Source organism: Oncorhynchus tshawytscha, linkage group LG06 (genome assembly GCF_018296145.1).
Source record: "Oncorhynchus tshawytscha isolate Ot180627B linkage group LG06, Otsh_v2.0, whole genome shotgun sequence".
In the NCBI taxonomy this organism is placed as follows: Eukaryota; Metazoa; Chordata; class Actinopteri; order Salmoniformes; family Salmonidae; genus Oncorhynchus; species Oncorhynchus tshawytscha.
The window spans coordinates 62485313-62511224 of NC_056434.1; the positions used below are offsets into that span (position 1 = coordinate 62485313).

The 25912-nt window shown below is 41.1% G+C and overlaps 1 protein-coding gene across 3 annotated transcripts in view; it reads right to left on the minus strand.

Moving 5' to 3' along the window:
• Window positions 1–25912, minus strand: part of LOC112252843 (adhesion G protein-coupled receptor A3) — a 238400-nt gene that overhangs the window by 169998 nt on the left and 42490 nt on the right. For all 3 annotated transcript variants that reach the window (XM_042323487.1, XM_042323489.1, XM_042323488.1), the window contains exon 2: window positions 23086–23157. In XM_042323487.1, the coding sequence (XP_042179421.1) occupies window positions 23086–23157 (72 nt within the window). The remainder of the gene's footprint in view (window positions 1–23085; window positions 23158–25912) is intronic.

Consider the following 25912-nt stretch of genomic DNA (forward strand, 5'->3'; position numbering starts at 1 on the left):
GACGAGCTTGGAGGGTACTATGGTGTTGAATGCCGAGCTGTAGTCGATGAACAGCATTCTCACATAGGTATTCCTCTTGTCCAGATGAATTAGGGCAGTGTGCAGTGTGGTTGAGATTGCATCGTCTGTGGACCTATTTGGGCGGTAAGCAAATTGGAGTGGGTCTAGGGTGTCAGGTAGGGTGGAGGTGATATGGTCCTTGACTAGTCTCTCAAAGCACTTCATGATGACGGATGTGAGTGCTACGGGGCGGTAGTCGTTTAGCTCAGTTACCTTAGCTTTCTTGGGAACAGGAACAATGGTGGCCCTCTTGAAGCATGTGGGAACAGCAGACTGGTATAGGGATTGATTGAATATGTCCGTAAACACACCAGCCAGCTGGTCTGCGCATGCTCTGAGGGCGCGGCTGGGGATGCCGTCTGGGCCTGTAGCCTTGCGAGGGTTAACACGTTTAAATGTCTTACTCACCTCGGCTGCAGTGAAGGAGAGTCTGCATGTTTTCGTTGCAGGCCGTGTCAGTGGCACTGTATTGTCCTCAAAGCGGGCAAAAAAGTTATTTAGTCTGCCTGGGAGCAAGACATCCTGGTCCGTGACTGGGCTGGATTTCTTCTTGTAGTCCGTGATAGACTGTAGACCCTGCCACATGCCTCTTGTGTCTGAGCCGTTGAATTGAGATTCTACTTTGTCTCTGTACTGGCGCTTAGCTTGTTTGATAGCCTTGCGGAGGGAATAGCTGCACTGTTTGTGTTCGGTCATGTTACCAGTCACCTTGCCCTGATTAAAAGCAGTGGTTCGCGCTTTCAGTTTCACGCGAATGCTGCCATCAATCCACGGTTTTTGGTTAGGGAATGTTTTAATCGTTGCTATGGGAACGACATCTTCAACGCACGTTCTAATGAACTCGCACACCGAATCAGCGTATTCGTCAATATTGTTATTTGACGCAATACGAAACATATCCCAGTCCACGTGTTGGAAGCAGTCTTAGAGTGTGGAGTCAGCTTTGTCGGACCAGCGTTGGACAGACCTCAGCGTGGGAGCCTCTTGTTTTAGTTTCTGTCTGTAGGCAGGGATCAACAAAATGGAGTCGTGGTCAGCTTTTCCAAAAGGAGGGCGGGGCAGGGCCTTATATGCGTCGCGGAAGTTAGAGTAACAATGATCCAAGGTTTTTCCACCCCTGGTTGCGCAATCGATATGCTGATAAAATTTAGGGAGTCTTGTTTTCAGATTAGCCTTGTTAAAATCCCCAGCTACAATGAATGCAGCCTCCGGATAAATGGATTCCAGTTTGCAAAGAGTCAAATAAAGTTCGTTCAGAGCCATCGATGTGTCTGCTTGGGGGGGATATATACGGCTGTGATTATAATCGAAGAGAATTCTCTTGGTAGATAATGCGGTCTACATTTGATTGTGAGGAATTCTAAATCAGGTGAACAGAAGGATTTGAGTTCCTGTATGTTTCTTTCATCACACCATGTCTCGTTAGCCATAAGGCATACGCCCCCGCCCCTCTTCTTACCAGAAAGATGTTTGTTTCTGTCGGCGCGATGCGTGGAGAAACCCGCTGGCTGCACCACCTCCAATAGCGTCTCTCCAGTGAGCCATGTTTCCGTGAAGCAAAGAACGTTACAGTCTCTGATGTCCCTCTGGAATGCTACCCTTGCTCAGATTTCATCAACCTTGTTGTCAAGAGACTGGACATTGGCGATAAGAATGCTAGGGAGTGGTGCACGATGTGCCCGTCTCCGGAGTCTGACCAGAAGACCGCCTCGTTTCCCTCTTTTTCGGAGTCGTTTTTTTGGGTCGCCGCATAGGATCCATTCCGTTGTCCTGGTTGATAGGCAGAACACAGGATCCGCGTCGCGAAAAACATATTCTTGGTCGTACTGATGGTGAGTTGACGCTGATCTTATATTCAGTAGTTCTTCTCGACTGTATGTAATGAAACCTAAGATGACCTGGGGTACTAGTGTAAGAAATAACACGTAAAAAAACAAAACACTGCATAGTTTCCTAGGAACGCGAAGCGAGGCGGCCATCTCTGTCGGCGCCGGAAGTATGCGTTCTAAAGTGAAGCTCGTTGTGTGTTGTTAGATTGCTGTATTGCATTGTTAGGTGATTGGCAGCACAGAGAGTGAAAGGCAGGATGGAGGCCCAGTTGAATAAATAAGTCTTCCTATTTCCTGAGAGAGGTCTGTTTGTAGCTCTGGTCAGGAGGTGCACACACACGCGCGCGTGCGCACACTGACTGTTGGCTATATCTGAATTCACACTGAAACATGTACAGCTGGCTAAACTCAGCAAGATATGGATATTTAAACATTAAGCTGTTTCTCCCCCGAACCTTGAGCATGTGAAGTATGACCGGGAACTGCACTGTGCATGGTCCTGGCTCTAGCGAAACGGTGACATAAACTCCAATATATGTGGAAGATGTTTGAAAAGCTACTGAAGTGGTTCCCCAATTAATTCTGGCTGTGCTGTAGATCTTAGACTGCTGAGGCTGTTCACCATATGACACTAATGGGAAGATTAATCTCCTACTCTGGCCGTTCAGCACACACACACGCACACACACACGCACAAACATGCTCGCACACGAACACACACCACACAAACACACACGAAAGGGGACATAGACCTCCAACAATAGACTGTACTCTGACTGGATGGACTCGGACTCGACATAGTGCAGGACATGATCACCCTTGTCTCTGATTCATAGACACACTGTGTTGTTGTTACAATCAGCATGGCTTAGATTCAAATCAGTTTACATTCTGGCATTAGCAAACACACACAATGAGTGAGTGAGCAGGCACTGAGTCAAGGGCATACAGGTTACATCATGGACGGGCAACTTTCAATAGGGTGGGGGCCACAAAAAAATCTAAACTCATCATGAGGGGCCGCAGTGGCTCGCGGGTCTGCGTACACACATATAAAGTTGTGGAGAAGTACAGATCAGGGTTGGATTATAAAAAAATATCAAAAACTTTGAACATCCCACGGAGCACCATTAAATGCGTTATTAGAAAAGAGAAAGAATATGGCACCACATCAAACCTGCCAAGAGAGGGCATTAATCAGAGAGGCAACAAAGATAACCCTGAAGGAGCTGCAAAGCTCCACCGCGAGATTGGAGTATCTGTCCATAGGACCACGTTAAGCCGTACACTCCACAGAGCTGGGCTTTATGGAAGAGTGGCCAGAAAAAAAGCAATTGCTTAAAGAAAAAAATGAGCAAACACATTTGCTGTTCGCCGAAACGCTTGTGGGAGACTCCCCAAACATATGAAAGGAGGTACTCTGGTTAGATGACACTAAAATTGAGCTTTTTGGCCATCAAGGAAAACGCTGTCTGGCGCAAACCCAACACCTCGCATCACCCCGAGAACACCATCCACATAATGAGGCATGGTGGCGGCAGCATCATGATGTGGGGATGTTTTTCATCAGCAGGGACTGGGAAACTGGTCAGAATTGAAGGAATAATGGAATTTCTTGAGGGAAACCAGAGATTTGAGACTGGGATGGAGGTTCACCATCCAGCAGGACAATGACGCTAATCATACTGCTAAAGCAACACTCGAGTGGTTTAAGGAGAAACATTTAAATGTCTTGGAATGGCCTAGTCAAAGTCCAGACTTCAATCCAATTGAGAATCTGTGGTATGACTTAAAGATTGCTGTACACCAGCGGAACCCATCCAACTTGAAGGAGCTGGAGCAGTTTTGCCTTGAAGAATGGGCAAAAATCCCAGCAGCTAGATGTGCCAAGCTTATAGAGACATACCCCAAGAGACTTGCAGCTGTAATTGCTGCAAAAGGTGGCTCTACAAAGTATTGACTTTGGAGGGGGAATAGTTATGCACGCTCAAGTTTTCTGTTTTTTTGTCTTATTTCTTGTTTGTTTCACAATATATATATTTTTCATTTTCAAAGGGCTAGGCATGTTGTGTAAATCAAATGATACAAACCCCCCAAAAAATCTAAACTGCAACAAAATAGGAAAAATGCCAAGGGGGTGAATAATTTTGCAAGGCACTGTAGAGAAAATGTTGCAGTTTGAAAGAAAGCTTGCGACTCCACATATTCTCAAAAATAAGTTGAGACACCGACTGAGTTCCCAACCCAGAAAAAATGAATCCGCGGGCCTACAGTTGCCCATCCCTGGGTTACATGATTATATACCATGACTAATTAATTTCCACCTCATTTATGCCGTTAAATAGACAACAATGCTTTATCATATGGCATATTATATAATATGCACTGATATCTAATAAAACCAAGAGATGACAAATAGTATTGTGTAAGCTCTCTACCATGTCAGGCATGGTATGCCCCATCTCATTTGTGTTATGCATGAGGGTAATGTTTTGAGCGTCCAGTAAACAGAGGTAATCCTGTAGTTGTGGGGAGTGAAGCCAAAGCCTACCCCACTGTGTCAGAGAAGCAGTATTCAGGTCAGAGCAGTGGAGATTCACTCACACACACACAGACACATAGAGGACAGTACAGAGTGCCCTGCTAACCATTGTTCCACAGGATAAAAGGGGGGAGAGGGAATGAGAGAGAGAAATTGAGAGGGAGAGAGCGAGATTAATGGGTAAATCCACTTGAATTCAATCACTTTTTGAGCGCACCCCTTTTGATTGAAACAAAACTTTCTATACATGTTTTCCTATGGAAGAAGTGGCCAGAAAGTGACTTTTTGGACCTGTATACCAACACATTCAGCAGATGAATCCTACAGACGAAGAACCATATATGTGACATATTTTTCCATTTTAAGATAATCCGTTATTTTTATATTATTAATAGTATGTACCACATTAGGTGTTTTATGGTTGACAAATAATTCACAATACCTATATCTTCCGACAACAATTTATATTTTTTTGTTATTTCAAAAAATACTTTTTTTTATTGCTGTTTTAATTTTTAGAATGTGGAAGAACAGTATATCTCCAGTGATGATTTCAGTTTGTGGAAGAACAGTATATCTCCAGTGATGATTTCAGTTTGTGGAAGAACAGTATATCTCCAGTGATGATTTCAGTTTGTGGAAGAACAATATATCTCCAGTGATGATTTCAGTTTGTGGAAGAACAGTATATCTCCAGTGATGATTTCAGTTTGTGGAAGAACAGTATATCTCCAGTGATGATTTCAGTTTGTGGAAGAACAGTATATCTCCAGTGATGATTTCAGTTTGTGGAAGAACAGTATATCTCCAGTGATGATCTCAGTTTGCGGAAGAACAGTTTATGTGACGTTTTGCATGACTCTTGTAAGATGTCCTTTTTTTAACACCTGATATGATGTTTTAAGTACTTTCAAGTACAGATGCCCTTCATGTAAATAACTTAAATGCAATATGTCGTTAATTCATTTGTATGGGGGTTCATTTAAAGGTGGTCTATCAACGTTAGTACTGATGACTTTTCTTAAAAGTTGAGTCATGAAATCTTAGTCTCATTTAAAATGAAGCCCTCAATGTGAACATACCATAGAATAACTACACAAATAGAATACAATTCAATTAATTAAATCAAAACAAGCACAACTTGTAAATATCAAATATGGATCAATGTGATGTGCCAATATGCATGTCCATTATGCAGGTCCCTAAGGTCAATATTACAAAACGTTCAGAAAACCATTCTCTTTGGGTTTAACACTATGATCAGCAATTAAGTTTTGAATTGTGTTAAACCCATGCTAAAGGCAAGAAATGTCCTTCTCTACTGAGGTGACAGCAGTAAATAAGTATTAACTGCTTAGAGTTAATGCTAAATGTGGTGACAGAGAGACGTACTGTATATTCTCTTTTCTCTGTATATATCAATGATGTTGCTCTTGCTGCGGGCGATTCCCTGATCCACCTCTACGCAGACGACACCATTCTGTATACTTCCGGCCCGTCCTTGGACACTGTGCTATCTAACCTCCAAACGAGCTTCAATACAACACTCCTTCTGTGGCCTCCAACTGCTCTTAAACGCTAGTAAAACCAAATGCATGCTTTTCAACCGTTTGCTGCCTTCAGCCGCACGCCTGACTAGCATCACCACCCTGGATGGTTCCGACCTAGAATATGTGGACATCTATAAGTACCTAGGTGTCTGGCTAGACTGTAAACTCTCCTTCCAGACTCATATCAAACATCTCCAATCTAAAATCAAATCTAGAGTCGGCTTTCTATTCCGCAACAAAGCCTCCTTCACTCACGCCGCCAAACTTACCCTAGTAAAACTGACTATCCTACCGATCCTCGACTTTGGCGATGTCATCTACAAAATAGCTTCCAATACTCTACTCAGCAAGCTGGATGCAGTTTATCACAGTGCCATCCGTTTTGTTACTAAAGCACCTTATACCACCCACCACTGTGACCTGTATGCTCTAGTCGGCTGGCCCTCGCTACATATTCGTCGCCAGACCCACTGGCTCCAGGTCATCTACATGTCCATGCTATGGTCACGATGGCAACACCCACCCGTAGCACGCGCTCCAGCAGGTGTATCTCACTGATCATCCCTAAAGCCAACACCTCATTTGGCAGCCTTTCGTTCCAGTTCTCTGCTGCCTGTGACTTGAACGAATTGCAAAAATCGCTGAAGTTGGAGACTTTTATCTCCCTCACCAATTTCAAACATCTGCTATCTGAGCAGCTAACCGATCGCTGCATCTGTACATAGTCTATCGGTAAATAGCCCACCCAATTTTACCTACCTCATCCCCATACTGTTTATATTTATTTACTTTTCTGCTCTTTTGCACACCAATATCTCCACCTGTACATGACCATCTGATCATTTATCACTCCAGTGTTAATCTGCTAAATTGTAATTATCCGCCTACCTCCTCATGCCTTTTGCACACAATGTATATAGACTCTTTTTTTCTACTGTGTTATTGACTTGTTAATTGTTTACTCAATGTGTAACTCTGTGTTGTCTGTTCACACTGCTATGCTTTATCTTGGCCAGGTCGCAGTTGCAAATGAGAACTTGTTCTCAACTAGCCTACCTGGTTAAATAAAGGTGAAATAAAACATTTTAAAAATAAAAAAATATTGTAATAAATCAAAAAAGGGAATCAAGATCAAATGAATACTCACATACTGTATGTGATGACTTATATGTTTTTAATTAAATTAAAAAAGGTTCAAATGATAACACACAAAATACTTCTCAACAGAACACATTGTACATGACATTTTCTACACTAGCAACAACATCTTAAAATTAAATTAATTCAATACATTGTGCTGGTTCAAATCATACACAAATTGATTCACATAGAAAACACCTACTATACATTTAATTTCCGACAACAGGGGTGACATGACTTCTGAAATGTATTCAGATTCAACATACTATACAGGTTCAGGGGATCGTAAACTCACAGAAAAAAAACGCTTAATTATGTAGCTTGGTTTAACAACAAATGATTCACTCTACAGTGAGTTTTAAAAAAGAGCGTGCAGCAGCTGGCAAGTAGTTGAGCATGGTCATCAGATCTTGGGTCTTGTTTTTTCTTTGATGGGCAGAGGACTCTCATATGCTCCAGGGTAGTGGCTTGCAAAATAGGGAGGTGGAGGTGTAGCTCCTTGTTTTGGTTTGGAGATCAGCCACGATTTCCATCCCTCAAATAGACTGTGGCTCTGTCTGGCGTACAGATTCCAAGGATCTTCAACTGAAATTAGAACAGAAACATTTGAAGTTTCTGACATCAATAATCAACTTTCACAGTCAAGCATTAGGATATTTTATTGTTAGAACAACATGTTGCATGTTGATGGGATGTTAGTAAACTATTCTCTGTGCAATACCTGTGACTTTTAACCACCTCACTGAGGTGATCTGTAGTCCAGCTGGTTGCTTGAGGACAGAATCTGGGAGGTGCCTGAAGTCTTCACATTGCATCCTCATCACCTTGAATGGTTTTGCTGGTTGTGCTTCAAGTATCATCTTTGAAACATCATCAGGTGTATGAAGGACTGATACCTTGCGCCTCTTCTCGATGGTGGCAAAAGATCGATCACAAGGAAGAAAAGAATGGCCAGAGACCAGGAACTTCTGCTCAACTTGGGTAAAGTAACCCATAGAGACGAGCATCGACATCAGATTGAGCATCCGCCAGTTGTTATTCTGCCCACAGCATCTGTCACTGAAGATGATCAACTTGCGCACCTCTGGTTTGGTGAGTGGCGTGAATTTTGTCTTCACCCACTTCAATATGCAGCTTGCCACCTCAATGGACCCTAGGTGCGCAATCCATGTAGGATACAGTGTAACGTTACATATAACTAGCTAGCTACTGTAGCCATGTCGAATCATCCGTTGGATGGAGAAAAAGTAGCTAGCTATGTTTCTTCTATAATCTAGCAATAACATTTGTAACGATAATGTATGAGTTAGTAGCCAACGAACTTTAGCTAATATGTTTTCTCTATAGTTACAAATGAGACAACCCAGAACATACATGTTAGTTACTGTGCTCTATAGCTAGCTAGCTTGATCGTTTGATATACGGTTCTTCCACATACCTCTTTTGGACAGCTTTTCCCAGTTCTTTCTTGACCCTTACGATTTGTATAGGGTTGTCCCGCATCCCGTAAGATCTTCCTTTGCCTGTCTTTCCATTCTTTTAGTTTTGTTTTACGTTTCTTTCCCACATTTCGGCGATTTTCATCAGCAAAAGAAAAGTTGTGAGCTTGTCCGTCCATTCTGAGTGGTGCACATAAACGGTTATTCCACGAGAGCCTATCTTTAAATTTAAAATGATTGTTAATTAGCGCGTGGAAAGCTTGTGAAACCGGTTCACTATAGAAAAAGGGTGTCAAATAATGATTTTTCATGTATATCTCTTTTTATTTTATTTTAAATGTCACATATATGGTTCTTCGTCTGTAGGATTCAGATAAAGGTGCTTAAATTGACCCATTTTGCATACTCCAACATACCATGAGACAACGATGTCCTTAACACTGGAAAATGTAAACGGTTGAGTTGGATACCATTGAAAAGCTTACAAACAGTATTGTCAAACAATTTTATTATATTTTGAAAAAAGGTTTTTATAAAAATGATGTAATTTTTAAACCTTTAACGTCAATTATCTAAAAGCGAGTAAACTGTTGTAGCTAAGACCCTATTTCACATAATTTGAGGTTTTTGTGTTGTGCACGTCCTCGGTCGAGACACAACATGCTCTTGCATACAGGGTGGGTGGCATTTAAATCATATAAATATAATGAATAGAATGGACCTATCCCTTCCGACCACTGCATTTTAGCTGGTACACGGTTGAAATTGAATGGAAATGTTTACTTATCATTACTACCACAAAGATGACCACTGGTCGACCCACTGTTGAATGTCAACTGAAATGGTCATGTCTATATACTATCTATATTTCTATGAGTTCAAATAGGTTTCCTAGTATAAAACAACAGATATTCCACTTCAAGTCAATATTCTCAGATGTGTGGACCTCCAACCATCTTTGTGGTACCATTTGAAAGTAGAAATGTAAGTGTTATTCCCATTTTAGTACATTTATCAGCCCAAATCTGAAACCCACCCTGTAAGTGCATGGCAGGCACAACACAAAAGCCTTAGACAATGTAAAATAGGGTCTAAGTTACAACATATTCGAATATGAAGGGGAAAAAAATGTTTTTAAATAATTGATGTTTTAAATGTACATTTTTATTCAAAAACATTTTTTCTGAAAATATAAATATTTTGACAACCCTGTTTGTAAGCTTTTAAAGGTGCACTATGCAGAAATCGCTCCGCCATTTCCTGGTTGCTCAAATTCTAATAGCAAAACAAGCAAGTACAGTGTAGAGAATCATTGTACCAACTAAACCGTAAGTTAAAGAAGCAAAAACTAAACTTAAGACCAGGAAACATAGAAATAGTGCACATACAGTAGTACATATCTACTGCTTCTTTGACCTGCTTTTAGTGAGAATGACAGATCTATAACTTACATTTCTATGTGAATTTGGTCGGTTCGCCCCGGGAAGGTTACATAAAGCAGCTATAAATGATATCAATGTCAACCGTTTATCTTTTCCTGTGATCAAGTCATAGATGTCTCATGGTTTGGTGGGGTATGCAAAATGGGTCAACTTTGAGCACCTTTTATCTTTTGAATGTTTTGGAATTCAGGTCCAAAAAGTCACTTTCTGAGCACTTTCACAACAGACACTTTTACAGGTTTTGTTCAAATCAAAAGATGTTCCAAAAATGTTTTGAATTCAAATGGATTTACCCTAATGAGAGTAGAGAGCAGTCTCTGACAGAGAGAAAAAGGCCACTGTGTAGCCTAACAATGGGAAAAATGCTTCCTCTCAAGGTGGGACCACATTGGACACCACAGACACCCCTCAGTACTCCAATCCAACCATGAATGCACAGCGCAGAATAATACAACAACACAAACATGCTAATTTGCCTGGGATTTGATAAGAACATATTGAAAACTGAGATTACATCCTTCCTCATTCTCCATGGTACAGTTATAACTAGTTTGCTCATATTACATATCCTGGATCAATTTGCTCTCCCACTGAGGAAACAAGCTGGCAGGAAGAAACGTCTCATCAGACACTTCAAATCAGATCATACACATCTAATTAGGATGGATAACCACCTAATGTAAATAAATATGCTTTGAGATCTCTCAGAGGATAGTAAAAAAGGGATAAGTAAGACAGTTCAGTCCAATTAGAGCGACTGAGTGTATGCAATGTGACAGTAGTAGCAACCACTGCCAGAGCATCAAAAGGCAAAGGGCTTCCATTAATAACGTAGAAGAAATATGACATACAGTCAGAGCACTCTGGCGGGGCCAACCACCATGCATTAATAATAAATGCACGACAAATAAATACTACCTGTTGATAGAACCTATGTCAATGGCCCACACTTTTGTGGGTGTAGAAGTTTATATTTTCATAACATTTAAGATATGTTATTTGTCCAATGCAGCTGTTTTTATCTCGACATCACATCATTTCTGGGTAACAACTAAGAATCTTGTTGTTATTGTTTAAAAAAAAAAGTTTTTATTATTGTCAAAAAGAAACAAAAATAGCTTCTTAGCAAAGAGCAATTTCTCAAGCAAGAATTTAGCTAGGACTGTCTGGGAGTGTTCTGAGTGTGGAAGAGAAAACTGAAAACTAGCTGTTATTGGCAGAGAGGTTGGAACTTTCTTATTTATTGCTATATTAACTAATGTACCACCTGTTGATGTCACTAGGCAGGCCAAAACTCCATCCCACCAAAACAGGCTGAAATTTCAGTTGTTCTTTTCAAACACATATTGCACTAAAAGGGCATTATCATTTCAAAGTATTATTCCAACCTCAGTGTGGAAATATGTATAAAACACAGTGAATTCATGTTTGACTGCACCTGGCCTTTAAGAAGTTGTTCCTCCTTTGGAGAGTAAGTGTGAGAAATTCTTTGCTCTTTCAGTACTTCGCCACTCTATTTCCAACCCAAACGATGACTAAATTCTTCTCAGATGCAACTCCAGAGCAATTTATTCCCGGAAGCTTAGCTAACAGGACTTGGAATGCTTTAGGTGTGTTCATGCAATGTTTCCCTTGGATTACTTTATTGGCGGCTCACTAAGGACCCAAACATTCAAGCTTAACTAATAGTGGTCTTCCTCCCCTCCTGAGACAAGTATGTAGATCTTTGGAGTGGTGTGACATTTGTCAAACGACAAGCTACTGTGCTACAAAACCTGAGCTATACTGAACAAAAAATATAAACGCAAAGTAAAGTGAGCTGAAATAAAAGATCCCAACATTTTTCCATAAGCACAAAATGCTTATTTCTTTCAAATTTTGTATACAAATTTGTTTACATCCCTGTTAGAGAGCATTTCTCCTTTGCCAAGAAAATCCATCCACCTGACAGGTGTGGCATATCAACAAGCTGATTAAACAGCAAGATCATTACACAGGTGTACCTTGTGCTGGGGACAATAAAAGGCCACTCTAAAATGTGCAGGCAGATGGCAGACAGCGTCTATGGCGATGTATGGGCGAGCGGTTTGCTGATGTCAACATTGTGAATAGAGTGCCCCATGGTGGTGGTGGGGTTATGGTATGGGCAGGGATAAGTTATGGACAAGAACACAATTGCATTTTATCGATAGCAATTTGAATGGACAGAGATACTGTGACGAGATCATTGCCGTGCCATTAATCTGCCTCCATCGACGTGTATGACAGTGTGTTCCAGTTCCCGCTGATATCCAGTAACTTCGCACAGCCATTGAAGAGGAGTGGGACAACATTCCACAGGCCACAATCAACAGCCTGATCAACTATGTGCAAAGGAGATGTGTCACGCTGCATGAGGCAAATGGTGGGTCACACAAGATACTGACTGGTTTTCTGGTCCAAGCGCTTAACTTTTTTTTAAGGTGTCTGTGACCAACAGGTGCATATCTGTATTCCCAGTAATGTGAAATGCATAGATTAGGGCCTAATGAATTTAGTTCAATTGACTGATTTCCTTATATGAACAGTAACTCAGTAAAATCGTTTAAATTATTGCATGTTGCTTTATATTTTTGTTAAGGTTAAGAACACACTGTATTTCTTCAATGATATGTATTGCTTAATAATTTCTCATTTAACCCTGTTATATAGAATAACCACAAACCACTGGTGATTTCCAACACTTCCTGTCTGGAAACCATTACAAATATTTTAAATGAATCATGCTGTTCTAATTTTCAATCGTAACCATTTTGAAAGATCTTATGCAAGGGGGAAGGAACACTCTTCTCTTTTTAGGCTGAAAAACAGATTTGATAGATAGCCTCGCAGAGAAAACCACTGAGACCAGACATCACAGAGCCAACAACGAAGAGAAAGAGAAATCGGCCTCTTGTGTTTTCAAAGGCTGCTCGGTAAATCAGCAGGCCCAGAGCGCTATCACTTTTAACCTCATCTGTGACCCTGCAACTGACTCACATAAAACAGCTCTGAAAACCCTGCCATATCAAAACAGCACTTGGAAACTTTAAAATACCTGCATTGTATTCTCTGGCTTGAATTTAAGATACCTGACAGAACTGCCTTAAATATCATCACATTAAGTATGTTGCTGCATGTAATTGCATGGATTTGCTTCAATTTGACGTACTCAATCAAGTACATCTTTGACATCAAAGCATGAATCAATTCAGAGTCATTTATATCGCTTCCCTGCCCTCTTAACTACTATAGAACTTTAACCCAGGAAGCAGGATAATAAATCCTACAGTCACATGATCCCTTGAATATTTATATATATATATATATTTGAATCCTTTGTGAACAAAATTGCACTTGGTCCGCACTGGAAATAAATGTGCGCATTTATCTAGGCCTATGCCAACAGCGCGAGACAATGTTTAATTTATCATAACCATTACAGTTAACAAATTATTATTGCTAAACTACCCTATATATACACTGCTCAAAAAAATAAAGGGAACACTTAAACAACACAATGTAACTCCAAGTCAATCACACTTCTGTGAAATCAAACTGTCCACTTAGGAAGCAACACTGATTGACAATAAATTTCACATGCTGTTGTGCAAATGGAATAGACAACAGGTGGAAATTATAGGCAATTAGCAAGACACCCCCAATAAAGGAGTGGTTCGGCAGGTGGTAACCACAGACCACTTCTCAGTTCCTATGCTTCCTGGCTGATGTTTTGGTCACTTTTGAATGCTGGCGGTGCTTTCACTCTAGTGGTAGCATGAGACAGAGTCTACAACCCACACAAGTGGCTCAGGTAGTGCAGCTCATCCAGGATGGCACATCAGTGCGAGCTGTGGCAAGAAGGTTTGCTGTGTCTGTCAGCGTAGTGTCCAGAGCATGGAGGCGCTACCAGGAGACAGGCCAGTACATCAGGAGGCCGTAGGTGGGCAACAACCCAGCAGCAGGACCGCTACCTCCGCCTTTGTGCAAGGAGGAGCAGGAGGAGTACTGCCAGAGCCCTGCAAACTGACCTCCAGCAGGCCACAAATGTGCATGTGTCTGCTCAAACGGTCAGAAACAGACTCCAACAGGTGGGGGTTGTGCACACTGCAGGAGCACCAGAGAACACCAAGATGACAGACAGATGAAAGCAGTCTGGCACGTGACAGACGTGACAGTCTGGAGACGCCGTGGAGAACGTTCTGCTGCCTGCAACATCCTCCAGCATGACCGGTTTGGCAGTGGGTCAGTCATGGTGTGGGGTGGCATTTCTTTGGGGGTCGCACAGCCCTCCATGTGCTCGCCAGAGGTAGCCTGACTGCCATTAGGTACCAAGATGAGATCCTCAGACCCCTTGTGAGACCATATGCTGGTGCGGTTGGCCCTGGGTTCCTCCTAATGCAAGACAATGCTAGACCTCATGTGGCTGGAGTGTGTCAGCAGTTCCTGCAAGAGGAAGGCATTGATGCTATGGACTGGCCCGCCCGTTCCCCAGACCTGAATCTAATTGAGCACATCTGGGACATCATGTCTCGCTCCATCCACCAACGCCACTTTGCACCACAGACTGTCCAGGGGTTGGCGGATGCTTTAGTCCAGGTCTGGGAGGAGATCAGGAGACCATTCGCCACCTCATCAGGAGCATGCCCAGGCATTGTAGGGAGGTCATACAGGCACGTGGAGGCCACACACACTACTGAGCCTCATTTTGACTTGTTTTAAGGACATTACATCAAAGTTGGATCAGCCTGTAGTGTGGTTTTTCACTTTAATTTTGAGTGTCACTCCAAATCCAGACCTCCATGGGTTGATAAATCTGATTTCCATTGATCATTTTTGTGTGATTTTGTTGTCAGTACATTCAACTATGTAAAGAAAAAAGTATTTAATAAGAATATTTCATTCATTCAGATCTAGGATGTGTTATTTTAGTGTTCCCTTAATTTTTTTGAGCAGTATATATTCAGTCAATAAAAATGTGCCATTGAATATTAATTTAATTTATGAAACCGTAACATCAACTTGTTATAGTATATCGTGGAACACAATCTTCAAAAAGCAGTCACCACAGGAGTGGCGCTTGCTTGTAGAAGTCTATGGCTGTGCTTTGTTCATTTAGCATACAATATGCTCTTATTTCCCGGGTCCTTATCACAGTCAAGATACCATTACCAGAATAAAATAGAACAGAATGCTTTTCCAAATGAAAAAAGTTGCCTCTGCGATGTGATGCACATCTCGAGTCTGGGACAGTTATTCTCAAAGAGTGCTCATTTGAAAAGGGCACAATTTGGTGCGTTGAACCCATTTTTCAGGGTTACAAGATGAATGCGGTCTTCTTTTCGATATACAGATATACTATTTAGTTTATTCTGCCTGTTCTTTGGAAGTTTAAAAATGGATTCATAATTCCACATTGAACACCGGATGGTGATGAATTACGGCTACGACATCCGTTTGGTGAGGAGGCTTAATGATTCTGATAAAAAATATGCTCTTTGTCTTTATTAAATTAATGTTTTGCGTATTTTCAGTGTGTAGGGAGCGGTCGGAACGCAATTGAGTGAATGAGACATGGAGGGGAAAGTGAATTTAGGGTGAAGAATTGTGTGGTGCTTGGCTTGTTTTTTTTTTTTGTGCCCCGCAAATGCACATGTAGAAATGGAACACTAGACCCCATGTTTGAAAAATTTGGCGAAAATGTCACTTGCCGGTTCAGGCAGCCACAAAGCACATTCCACCAAATAGTTTAGAAGTATTTGAAAAATGGGATCTCTGGTTAAAGATTGACGCTTTGATTACTCATGCCCATCCCTAGTTCAGAATCTGTTGCTATGTTGCTCATACATACATAAATATGCACATCCAGGCAGAGTGATTTGTCCTTCAAGGATCTGGAATACATTCATTAATCAATATCCAAGGAGACACTACCCTAAAGAGGTGTGGAAAAAATGTCAGTATGTCTCCAACAGAAAACAATAAGAGCAAACTTTAGAGGACAAGTCACCCTCCTGACATACACTTACAGAGTGAGAAATGGCAGTCGCCACCCTGCATTCTGATGATGTCCCAGAGGTGAGGTCATCTCGCTCCACTCCATCTCTCTGCCTCTCTTCAGTTATCTACTCATCATGTCACAAAAGAAATGTTGGTCAAGGTTTTAACTGAGTGGCCAAAACAATGTCCTCTCTCCAGTAAATGGCTGTTGGGCGGTAAATGCAGATTGATTTATGGCACACACTATCACATACAGTGGGGCAAAAAAGTATTTAGTCAGCCACCAATTGTGCAAGTTCTCCCACTTAAAAAGATGAGAGAGGCCTGCAATTTTCATCATAAGTACACTTCAACTATGACAGACAAAATAAGAAGAAAAAATCCAGAAAATCGAATTGTAGGATTTTTAATGAATTTATTTGCAAATTATGGTGGAAAATAAGTATTTTTCTTCTTATTTTGTCTGTCATAGTTGAAGTGTACCTATGATGAAAATTACAGGCCTCTCTCATCTTTTTAAGTGGGAGAACTTGCACAATTGATGGCTGACTAAATACTTTTTTGCCCCACTGTACATCCCGCTTTTGTGTCTAGGATAAAACCTGTCTCACAGCCCTTTGTCTCCTGTTTCCAACAAGCTTGCTGTCCTGTACCTGCCTGACTATGACCTAAATGATCTAAATGATCTGAGAACTGTACTATCGCCTCCCGTATCTGCATCTGGGTCATATCCTGAGTCATGATACTCCCTGTGGTAAATTCAATTGATTGGACATGATTTGGAAAGGCACACACCTGCCTACATAAGGCCCACAGTTGACAGTGCATGTCAGAGGAAAAACCTAAGTTATGAGGTTGAAGGAATTGTCCATAGAGCTCCAAGAGAGGATTTAGTCAAGAAACAGATCTGGGGAAGGGTACCAAAAAATGTATCCAGCATTGAAGATCCCCAAAAACACAGTGGCCTCCATTACTCTTAAAAGGAATAAGTTTGGAACCACTAAGACTCTTCCTAAAGCTGGCGGCCCGGCCAAACTAAGCAATCAGGGGAGAAGGGCGTGATCAGGAAGGTGACCAACAATCTGATGGTCAGTCTAACAGAGCTCCAGAGTTCCTCCGTGAAGATGGGTGAACCTTCCAGAAGGACAATCATCTCTGCTACACTCCACCAATCAGGCCTTTATGGTAGAGTTGCCAGACGGAATCCACTACTCAATAAAAGACACAAGACAGCCCACTTGCAGTTTTCCAAAAGGCACTTAAAGACTCTCAAACCATGAGAAACAAGATTCTTTGGCCTGAATGCCAAGCCTCACGCCTGAAGGATGCTGTGCAGCGATGCTCCCCATCTAACCTGACAGAGCTTGAGAGGATCTGCAAAGAAGAATGGGAGAAACTCCCTAAATACAGGTGTGCCAAGCTTGTACCGTCATACCCATGGCTATAATTGCAAAAGTGCTTCAACAAAGTACTGAGTAAAGGGTCTGAATACTTATGTAAATGTATTATTTATGTTTTATTTTTAATATATTTGCACCAAAAAAAGCTGTTTTTGCTTTTTAAAAATCCATTTTAGAATAAGGCTGTAACGTAACAAAATGTGGAAAAAGTCAAGGGGTCTGATTACTTTTGAAATGTACTGTACATACATACTTAGGTCATACTATTACTGAATTCTCAATGTGACGACATAGGATTCAAGGAAATGTAATTATATGGAATGGGGATAGTTTACATTGTGGGAAAGTATTGAACTGGTAAATCGTCAAATCATGACATATGTATGGTGTGCTTTGTTCATATGCATGCTATAAATCTGACCCACTTTGACATATAATGAGCCCAGGCCACCACCCAACACATCTCTTCTCTGGTGTGGTGAAAGGAATCTACATATTGCAGCATGGGTGACATAAAAGGCAAAAGGATTGCAACAAACATAAATCTCGAGCAAGTGGTTGCAAATATATGCCAATCAATGGTACATAGGCTGCAGCTCAATAATCATACCATGATATCATCTTTAAAACTATCAGAACCATATTCCATGCCCTCAAATTATTGAGTAATCACCAGGAAATATGCTGTATTATCATCAGCCGAGTGTCATTCTAATATGTCCAACTACCTCTGCTCCTCTTCCAGTTCCAGGGTACAGTAATGGGACACTCTGTTACACTCACAGAGGTAGAGTCCACACAACACAGCAGCACAGATGGTGCATGCACGCCAGACCCTCAAATGCTTGAGTAACCAAGCAATATGCTGTATAATCATCAGCTCTACCTCGTCCTAATGTGTCTAGATGCATCCTCTTTCTTCCAGATCCAGGGTACAGTAATGAGGACTCTGGTCACAGTGTGGTAGAGAACACTCCACAGCATCACAGACTGTGCTGGGTAAGCTTGTTATAGTCAGCACCACTGCCCTCTGGGTGCCAAACGGCAGACTTTGCAACAGCTGGCCGCCACAGCCCACTCACTGAGGGCACCTGCAAGCAGTGCTTTGGCACCCACCGTTCTTAAGAGCACAGGCGGCAGGCGCTGCCAATAGCCACAGCTGGCAGCCATGAGGTCAAAAGTCACAGAATAGATGAAGGACCTTGACCTGGATCTGGACCAGTAGCTATTGTCTATCCATCAAATCAGCGGGGTATATCATCAGAGGGTCAGTCCTTAATGGCACAACTCAATCACACTGAGACAGATGACATCATTCTCTAAACAGTACAGGGAGGGTCATCATTAAAAGACATGAGGGATAACGAACTAGACTACTCATCAAAATGAAATGGAATGTCAAGGGTTAAGCACTAAACAGGATTCTACGACATCCAGTAGAGACACTGTATGCAACACTGAAAATTAACCAGTGTGTGATCGCTGGAAGATTATTCGTAATGTTGTAGGGCACTGGTTCCCAAACTTTTTATAGTCCCGTACCCCTATAAATACTCATCCTCCAGCTGTGTACCCCTTCTTGCACCAGGGTAAGCGCACTCTCAAATGTTGTTTTTTGCCATCATTGTAAGCCTGACACAGTATACGATACATTTATTAAACATAAGAATGAGAGTAAGTTTGTCACAACCCGGCTCGTGGGAAGTGAAAAAGAGCTCTTATAGGACCAGGGCACAAATAATAATAATCAATAATTTTGCTCTTTATTTAGCCATCTTACATATAAAACCTTATTTGTTCATCAATAATGGTGAATAACTCACCACAGGTTAATGAGAAGGGTGTGCTTGAAAGGATGCACATAACTCTGCAATGTTGGGTTGTATTGGAGAGAGTCTCAGTCTTAAATCCTTTCCACACAGTCTGTGCCTGTATTTAATTTTCATGCTAGTGAGGGCCGAGAATCCACTCTCACATAGGTACGTGGTTGCAAAGGGCATCAGTATCTTAACAGCATGATTTGCAAAGGAGCGCTGAGCGCAGCCCAATCCAGAAATCTGGCAATGGCTTCTGATTAAATTCAATTTTCACAGAACCGCTTGTTGCAATTTCGATGAGGCCCTCTTGTTCAGGTATCGGTAAGTGGACTGGAGGCAGGGCATGAAAGGGATAACAAATCCAGTTGTTTGTGTCATCCGTTTCGGGAATATCCCTGCATAATTGCGCACCCAACTCACGCAGGTGCTTTACTATATCACATTTGACATTGTCCGTAAGCTTGAGTTCATTTGCACACAAAAAAATCATACAATGATGGAAAGACCTGTGTGTTTTCTTTGCTAATGTAGACAGAGAAGAGCTCCAATTTCTTAATCATAGCCTCAATTATGTTCCGCACATTGAATATAGTTGTGGAGAGTCCCTGTAATCTTAGTTTCAGATCATTCTGGCGAAAAAAAAAACATCACCCAGATAGGCCAGTAGTGTGAGAAAGTCATCATCATGCAAGAGGTCAGGCAAGTGGAAATTATGGTAAGTAAAGAAAACTTTAAGCTTGTCTCTCAATAAAAAAAACATGTCTATACTTTGCCCCTTGATAACCAGCAAAATTCTGTATTTTGTAAAAGCATTACATGGTCGCTACCCATATCATTGCGTAGAGCAGAAAATACACAAGAGTTCAGGGGCCTAGCATTAAAGTTAACCATTTTCACTGTAGTGTCCAAAATGTATTTCAAGCTGTCAGGCATTCCCTTGGCAACAAGAGCCTCTCAGTGGATGCTGCAGTGTAACCAAGTGGCGTCGGGAGCAACTGCTTGCACGACCGTTACCACTCCACTATGTCTCCCTGTCATGGCTTTTGCTCCATCAGTACAGATACCAACACATCTTGGCCACCAAAGTCTAATTGATGTCACAAAGCTGTCCAGTACTTTAAAAATATCCTTTCCTGTTGTCCTGGCCTTCAGTGTTTTCCCGAGTAAGGAGGCAGTGGCTCTTCGGCTGCATCAGATTCCCAACTGTCAGTGTCCATGCTAGCTGGGCTAACAACAAATGTAGAATTACTGGTCAAGATAAAGCAGTGCGACAAAAACAACAACACAGATTTACACGTGGGATAAACATGGGATAAACAAACGTGCAGTCAATAACACAATAGAAAAATCTATGTACAGTGTGTGCAAATGTAGTAAGATTTGGAAGGTAAGGCAATAAATAGGCCATAGAGGCTAAATAATTACAGTTTAGCAATAACACTGGAGTGCCAGATGTGCAGATGATGATGATGTGCAAGTAGAGATACTGGGGTGCAAAAGAGCAAAAAAAAAAAAGAAATAACAATATGGGGATGAAGTAGTCGGGTGTGCTATTTACAGATGGGCTGTGTACAGGTAAGCTGCTCTGAGAGCTGATGCTGATGTATTTGTGTGTAGATTGCTGAGGATTTGTATTTATTTAATCCCTTTTAGATTAAGACTAACGCAATAACAACAAAAAATGTCAAGGGATCTGAATACTTTCAGAAGGCACTGTATATATATATACACACATGTGATCCATTTCAGGAAGTTAGGCATATCTCTCACGTCAATACATCACAGGAGCAGCATTTGAACTTTTTTACATTTATTTATTATTTTTTTTGTTTTGGCAGAAATGCCTTCTGGAACATGTAAACTTTTATGTGCCTTAATAACAAACTTGTATTCCATCTGTAAATACAAAGACAATGTTTTAATTACAAGACTAATTGGTTTAACCACAGAAAAAGGTTCCCGCTAGCTGTGATTGGCTTAGATAATTAATGCGCTGGACATTCCGGGAGATAAGTTTGGATTGGTCTGCCATATAGCATGCTTCTGTCTATAACGTGTGCTTCTCAGTGTGTTAATAATCCTTTCTACCACAGCGTTTTTGAAAGATTTAAGGTGAGCCATCGAGAACCACAAAAGTTTTGCTACTTTTCTCAACAATATTGATGCCCTGAATTTAGCAGGCCCTATCGACAGATCAGTTCGAAAAAGTTGTGATGGGCTATTTTCTGCACATGCAACAGTGAGTGTGAACTGGAAGGACTTGACACACTGGCCAAAAAAAGATGTAGCTACAAAGAAAACAGACTTAAATGGTTCCAGTCTGCCGTGAATCATTCATCCATGTATATGGGTAAGAGTCTAGCTACATTTTCAGGTGTAGTTTCTAATTTTGCCAGAAAGTTGTTTTCATTGCAAGTTACAGCGTACTGTTAGCTAGCTAGCTAACATTAGCTTGCTGTCTCACTAGCTAAACTTACAAGTATGATCTATGTAGTAATATTATTCAAATCAGAAATCCATTTGCATTGCTAGTTATAGCCTAATGTTAGCTAACCAACACTGAACCTAGTTGGTTAGCTTTAGCTTCCTGCAGATTCATACTCCAGCTATGAAAATGATTGTATTGGTAGTAGTATGAGTTGGGATTATCCCGTTCTTTGTTTAGCTAGCTGGCTAGCTAGCTATCATAATCTCAACTCATACTACTACCAATACAATCATTTTCATAGCTACAATACAAACATTACAAACATATAGCTAGCTAGCTATTTGTCTAAACAAAAGACTCGCCAGATGATTACATGACCCATCAAGTTAGCCAGGTGTGTCTGGGGGTGATTAGGGCCCTCTATTGTATTTCATGAACACGTGTACATGTCTAGACAATAGTGACCCATCCACTTAGGTGGATGTGGCTGGGGGTTATATTATTTCTTTCACATGACCCATCAATTTAGACAAGTGTGTCTGGGTAAGTGTCATCTTATAATGATAAAATATTGACAATATTTTTATCTGGACACTTTCTGTTTCTGCTTCTATGCAAGTAACAATTTCACTGTATCCCTTACACCTTCTGTATCCTGTGCATGTGAAAAATAAACTTTTATTTGGTCTTGGCCATTGTGGAGAGTTCAAACAGGTGCAGTTAATACAGGTAATGAGTGGAGAACAGGAGGGCTTCTTAAAGAAAAACTAACAGGTCTGTGAGAGCCGGAATTCTTACCGGTTGGTAGGTGATCAAATACTTATGTCATGCAATAAAAAGTAAATAAATGACTTAAAAATCATACAATGTGATTTTCTGGATTTTTGTTTTAGATTCCGTCTCTCACTGTTGAAGTGTACCTATGATAAAATGTACAGATCTCTACATGCTTTGTAAGTAGGAAAACCTGCAAAATCGGCAGTGTATCAAATACTTGTTCTCCCCACTGTATATATGATATGATATACTTTATTGTCCACAAGGAGAAATTTGACTTAGAAATTCATTTGTATGCAGACCACAGTGACATCTCAACTGACAGCAGAGTTATCATCACAATCAGTGCCCCATCACATTACAAAGCCAAATTGTACCGACTTACAGTTTATGTATTATGCATTTTAAGACATTGACTCAGGCAATTGAGGTTAAGTGTGGTGGCTTGAAGGTGGATGCAGTCAACGACTTGATTTGGGCTAGCATTAACAACAACCGCCTCTTGAGCGTTACCCTAGCTCCCATGGCTGTCCCGTTGCACTGTCCCTTCCACAGCGCAGGCAGGGTCATTTTCATGATGACAGCCATTATGGCTCAGGGGAGGACAAACAGAAAAATTCCCTGCAGCATATGGCTTACTTACAGTTTCTCCAGGATTGTCAGGCCAAAGAAGGAGGCGTTTCTCAGTAGTGAGATCTTGTTGTTGCTGAGAATCCTGTGGACAGAAGAGTGGGAAGGTGAACTTTGAGATGGTGACCTTAGGGACATATGAGTAAATACCACAGAAATTACAACCTTGTTGGGTGATTTAACACAAATGTCCAATAAATTATGCATTCCTGTCAATAACTTTGGTGAGAGATTTCTATTTATCTCTGATTAGATCCGGCCATAAATATCCAGTCTCGGACGCATTACGGTCTTATATATGGCTGTTTGTGGTTAAAATAGGTAATGAACACTTCCGGTGTCAGAATATCACCCTTGGAGAACACACCTAATGCATTGTCAATTCAGCACAATTCAATCATCTACAACTACTGCTATGAACCGCAGACAAATCAATGATGTGCTCCACAGGGATATAGACAATGAATTAAGATTTGCCCCAGGACCCTATGTGAATATCACTTTCTCTTATAGTTAAAAAATGTATTTCAAGGGATACGATGGCTTCAATGTTTTTTTTAGCTCAGATTTACTCAAGGGGCATACAACGCAGCGTAAGCATAGCATATACACTACCAGTCAAAAGTTTGGACACACCTACTCATTCAAAGGTTTGTCTTTATTTGTAGTATTTTATACATTGTACAATAATAGTGAATGAAACCATGACCATTAAATAACTCATATGGAATCATGTAGTAACCAAATAAAAATATATTTGATATTTGAGATTCTTCAAAGTAGCCACCCTTTGCGTTGATGACAGCTTTTCACATTCCTGGCATTCTCTCAACCAGATTCATGAGGTAGTCACCTGGAATGCATTTCAATTAACAGGTGTGCCTTTTTAAACGTTAACTTGTGGAATTCCTTTCCTACTTAATGCGTTTAAGCTAATCAGTTGTGTTGTGACAAGGTAGGGTGGTATACAAAAGATAGCCCTATTTGGTAAAAGACCAAGTCCATATTATGGCAAGAACAGCTCAAAAAAGCAAAGAGAAACGACAGTAAGACATGAAGTTCAGTCAATACGGAACATTTCTTTAAGTGCAGTCGCAAAAACCATCAAGCGCTATGATGAAACTAGCTCTCATGAGGACCGCCACAGGAAAGGAAGACCCAGAGTTACCTCTGCTGCAGAGGATAAGTTCATTAGAGTTACCAGCCTCAGAAATTGCAGCCCAAACAAATGCTTCACAGAGTTCAAGTAACAGACAAACCTCAACATCAACTGTTAAGAGGAGACTGTATGAATCAGGTGTTCATGGTCGAAATACTGCAAAGAAACCACTACAAAAGGATACCAATGAGAAGAAAAGACTTGCTTGGGCCAAGAAACACAAGCAATGGACATTAGACTGGTGGAAATCTGTCCTTTGGTCTGATGAGACCAAATTTGAGATTTTGGGTTCCAACCACCATGTCTTTTTGAGAAGCAGAGTAGGTGAACAGATGATCTCTGCATGTGTGGTTCCCACTGTGAAGCATGGAGGAGGAGGTGTGATGGTGCTTTCCTGGTGACACTGTCAGTTATTTATTTAGAATTCCATCTGGTGTGCACTTAGTGGGACTGTCATTTGTTTTTCAATAGGACAATAACCCAACACACCTTCAGGCTGTGTAGGTGCTATTTGACCAAGAAGGAGAATGATGGACTGCTGCATTAGATGACCTGGCCTCCATAATCCCCCAACCACAACCCAATTGAGATGGTTTGGGATGAGTTGGACCGCAGAGTGAAGAAAAAGCAGCCAACAAGTGCTCAGCATATGTGGGAACTCCTTCAAGACTGTTGGAAAAGCATTCCAGGTGAAGCTGGTCGAGAGAATGCCAAGAGTTTGCAAAGCTGTCATCAAGGTAAAGGGTGGTTACTGTGAAGAATCTCTAATATAAAATACATTTTGATTTGTCTAACACTTTTTTGGTTTCTACATGATTCCATATGTGTTGTTTCATAGTTGATGCACTCGTTATGATTCTTCAATGTGTAAAATAGTAAAAATAAAGAAAAATCCTATATATATATATATAAATATATATATATATAAATATATATATTTGTTCATGTATTCATTCGGGTTCACAGTTCGGACCAAACCGAGGGAAACCCAGTACGAATGTTTCGGTAATGCGTGTACCATTACACCGCTAGTCAGAACACACTGAGCCTCCGGCATGGGTCCAGATAATCCACATAATATCACAGACACACTGACACAAAAGCAAAGACGAATGCAGTACACAGACACACACAAACACTCATAGTGAAAAACAGTAGCTAGTCAGTCAATGTTGCGTTTGGCGAGTCGAGAGGGGCTCGTTAGGACAAAGACGGAGGTCTGTGTTACCTGCTGCTCTAGTGAAACAAACAAACATATCAGACAATATTAAACTCCACACACACACACACACACGGCAGTAAAAAAAAAACACCAGTCTTTGTCCAACAGCACGCACACCCTGCCTGACAACACAGCATGGACAGTCCAGGAGCTCTGGAAAGGTTTTCCCCCCCATTGATTTCCACTCCTGGGGAGGAATACAGAAGTACATTATTTTGACTTTGAATACTGAGAGAACCAGTCCAACCCCTCTCTACTAGCCCTCCTTCCCCTCAGAGCTGTGGGCTAAAAGAGGACGAGTGTGTAATGATTGATGTCACGCTTGTTGCTCAGCCCAGATCCACATAATTTCATAATACACCTCAAATGTCATTTTTTGGATTTCATATCTGATAAAATATTGATCGCTCTTGTCAGACCTTATATCATCCTGTCTGCTGCAGGGCTGGCCTGGCAGTA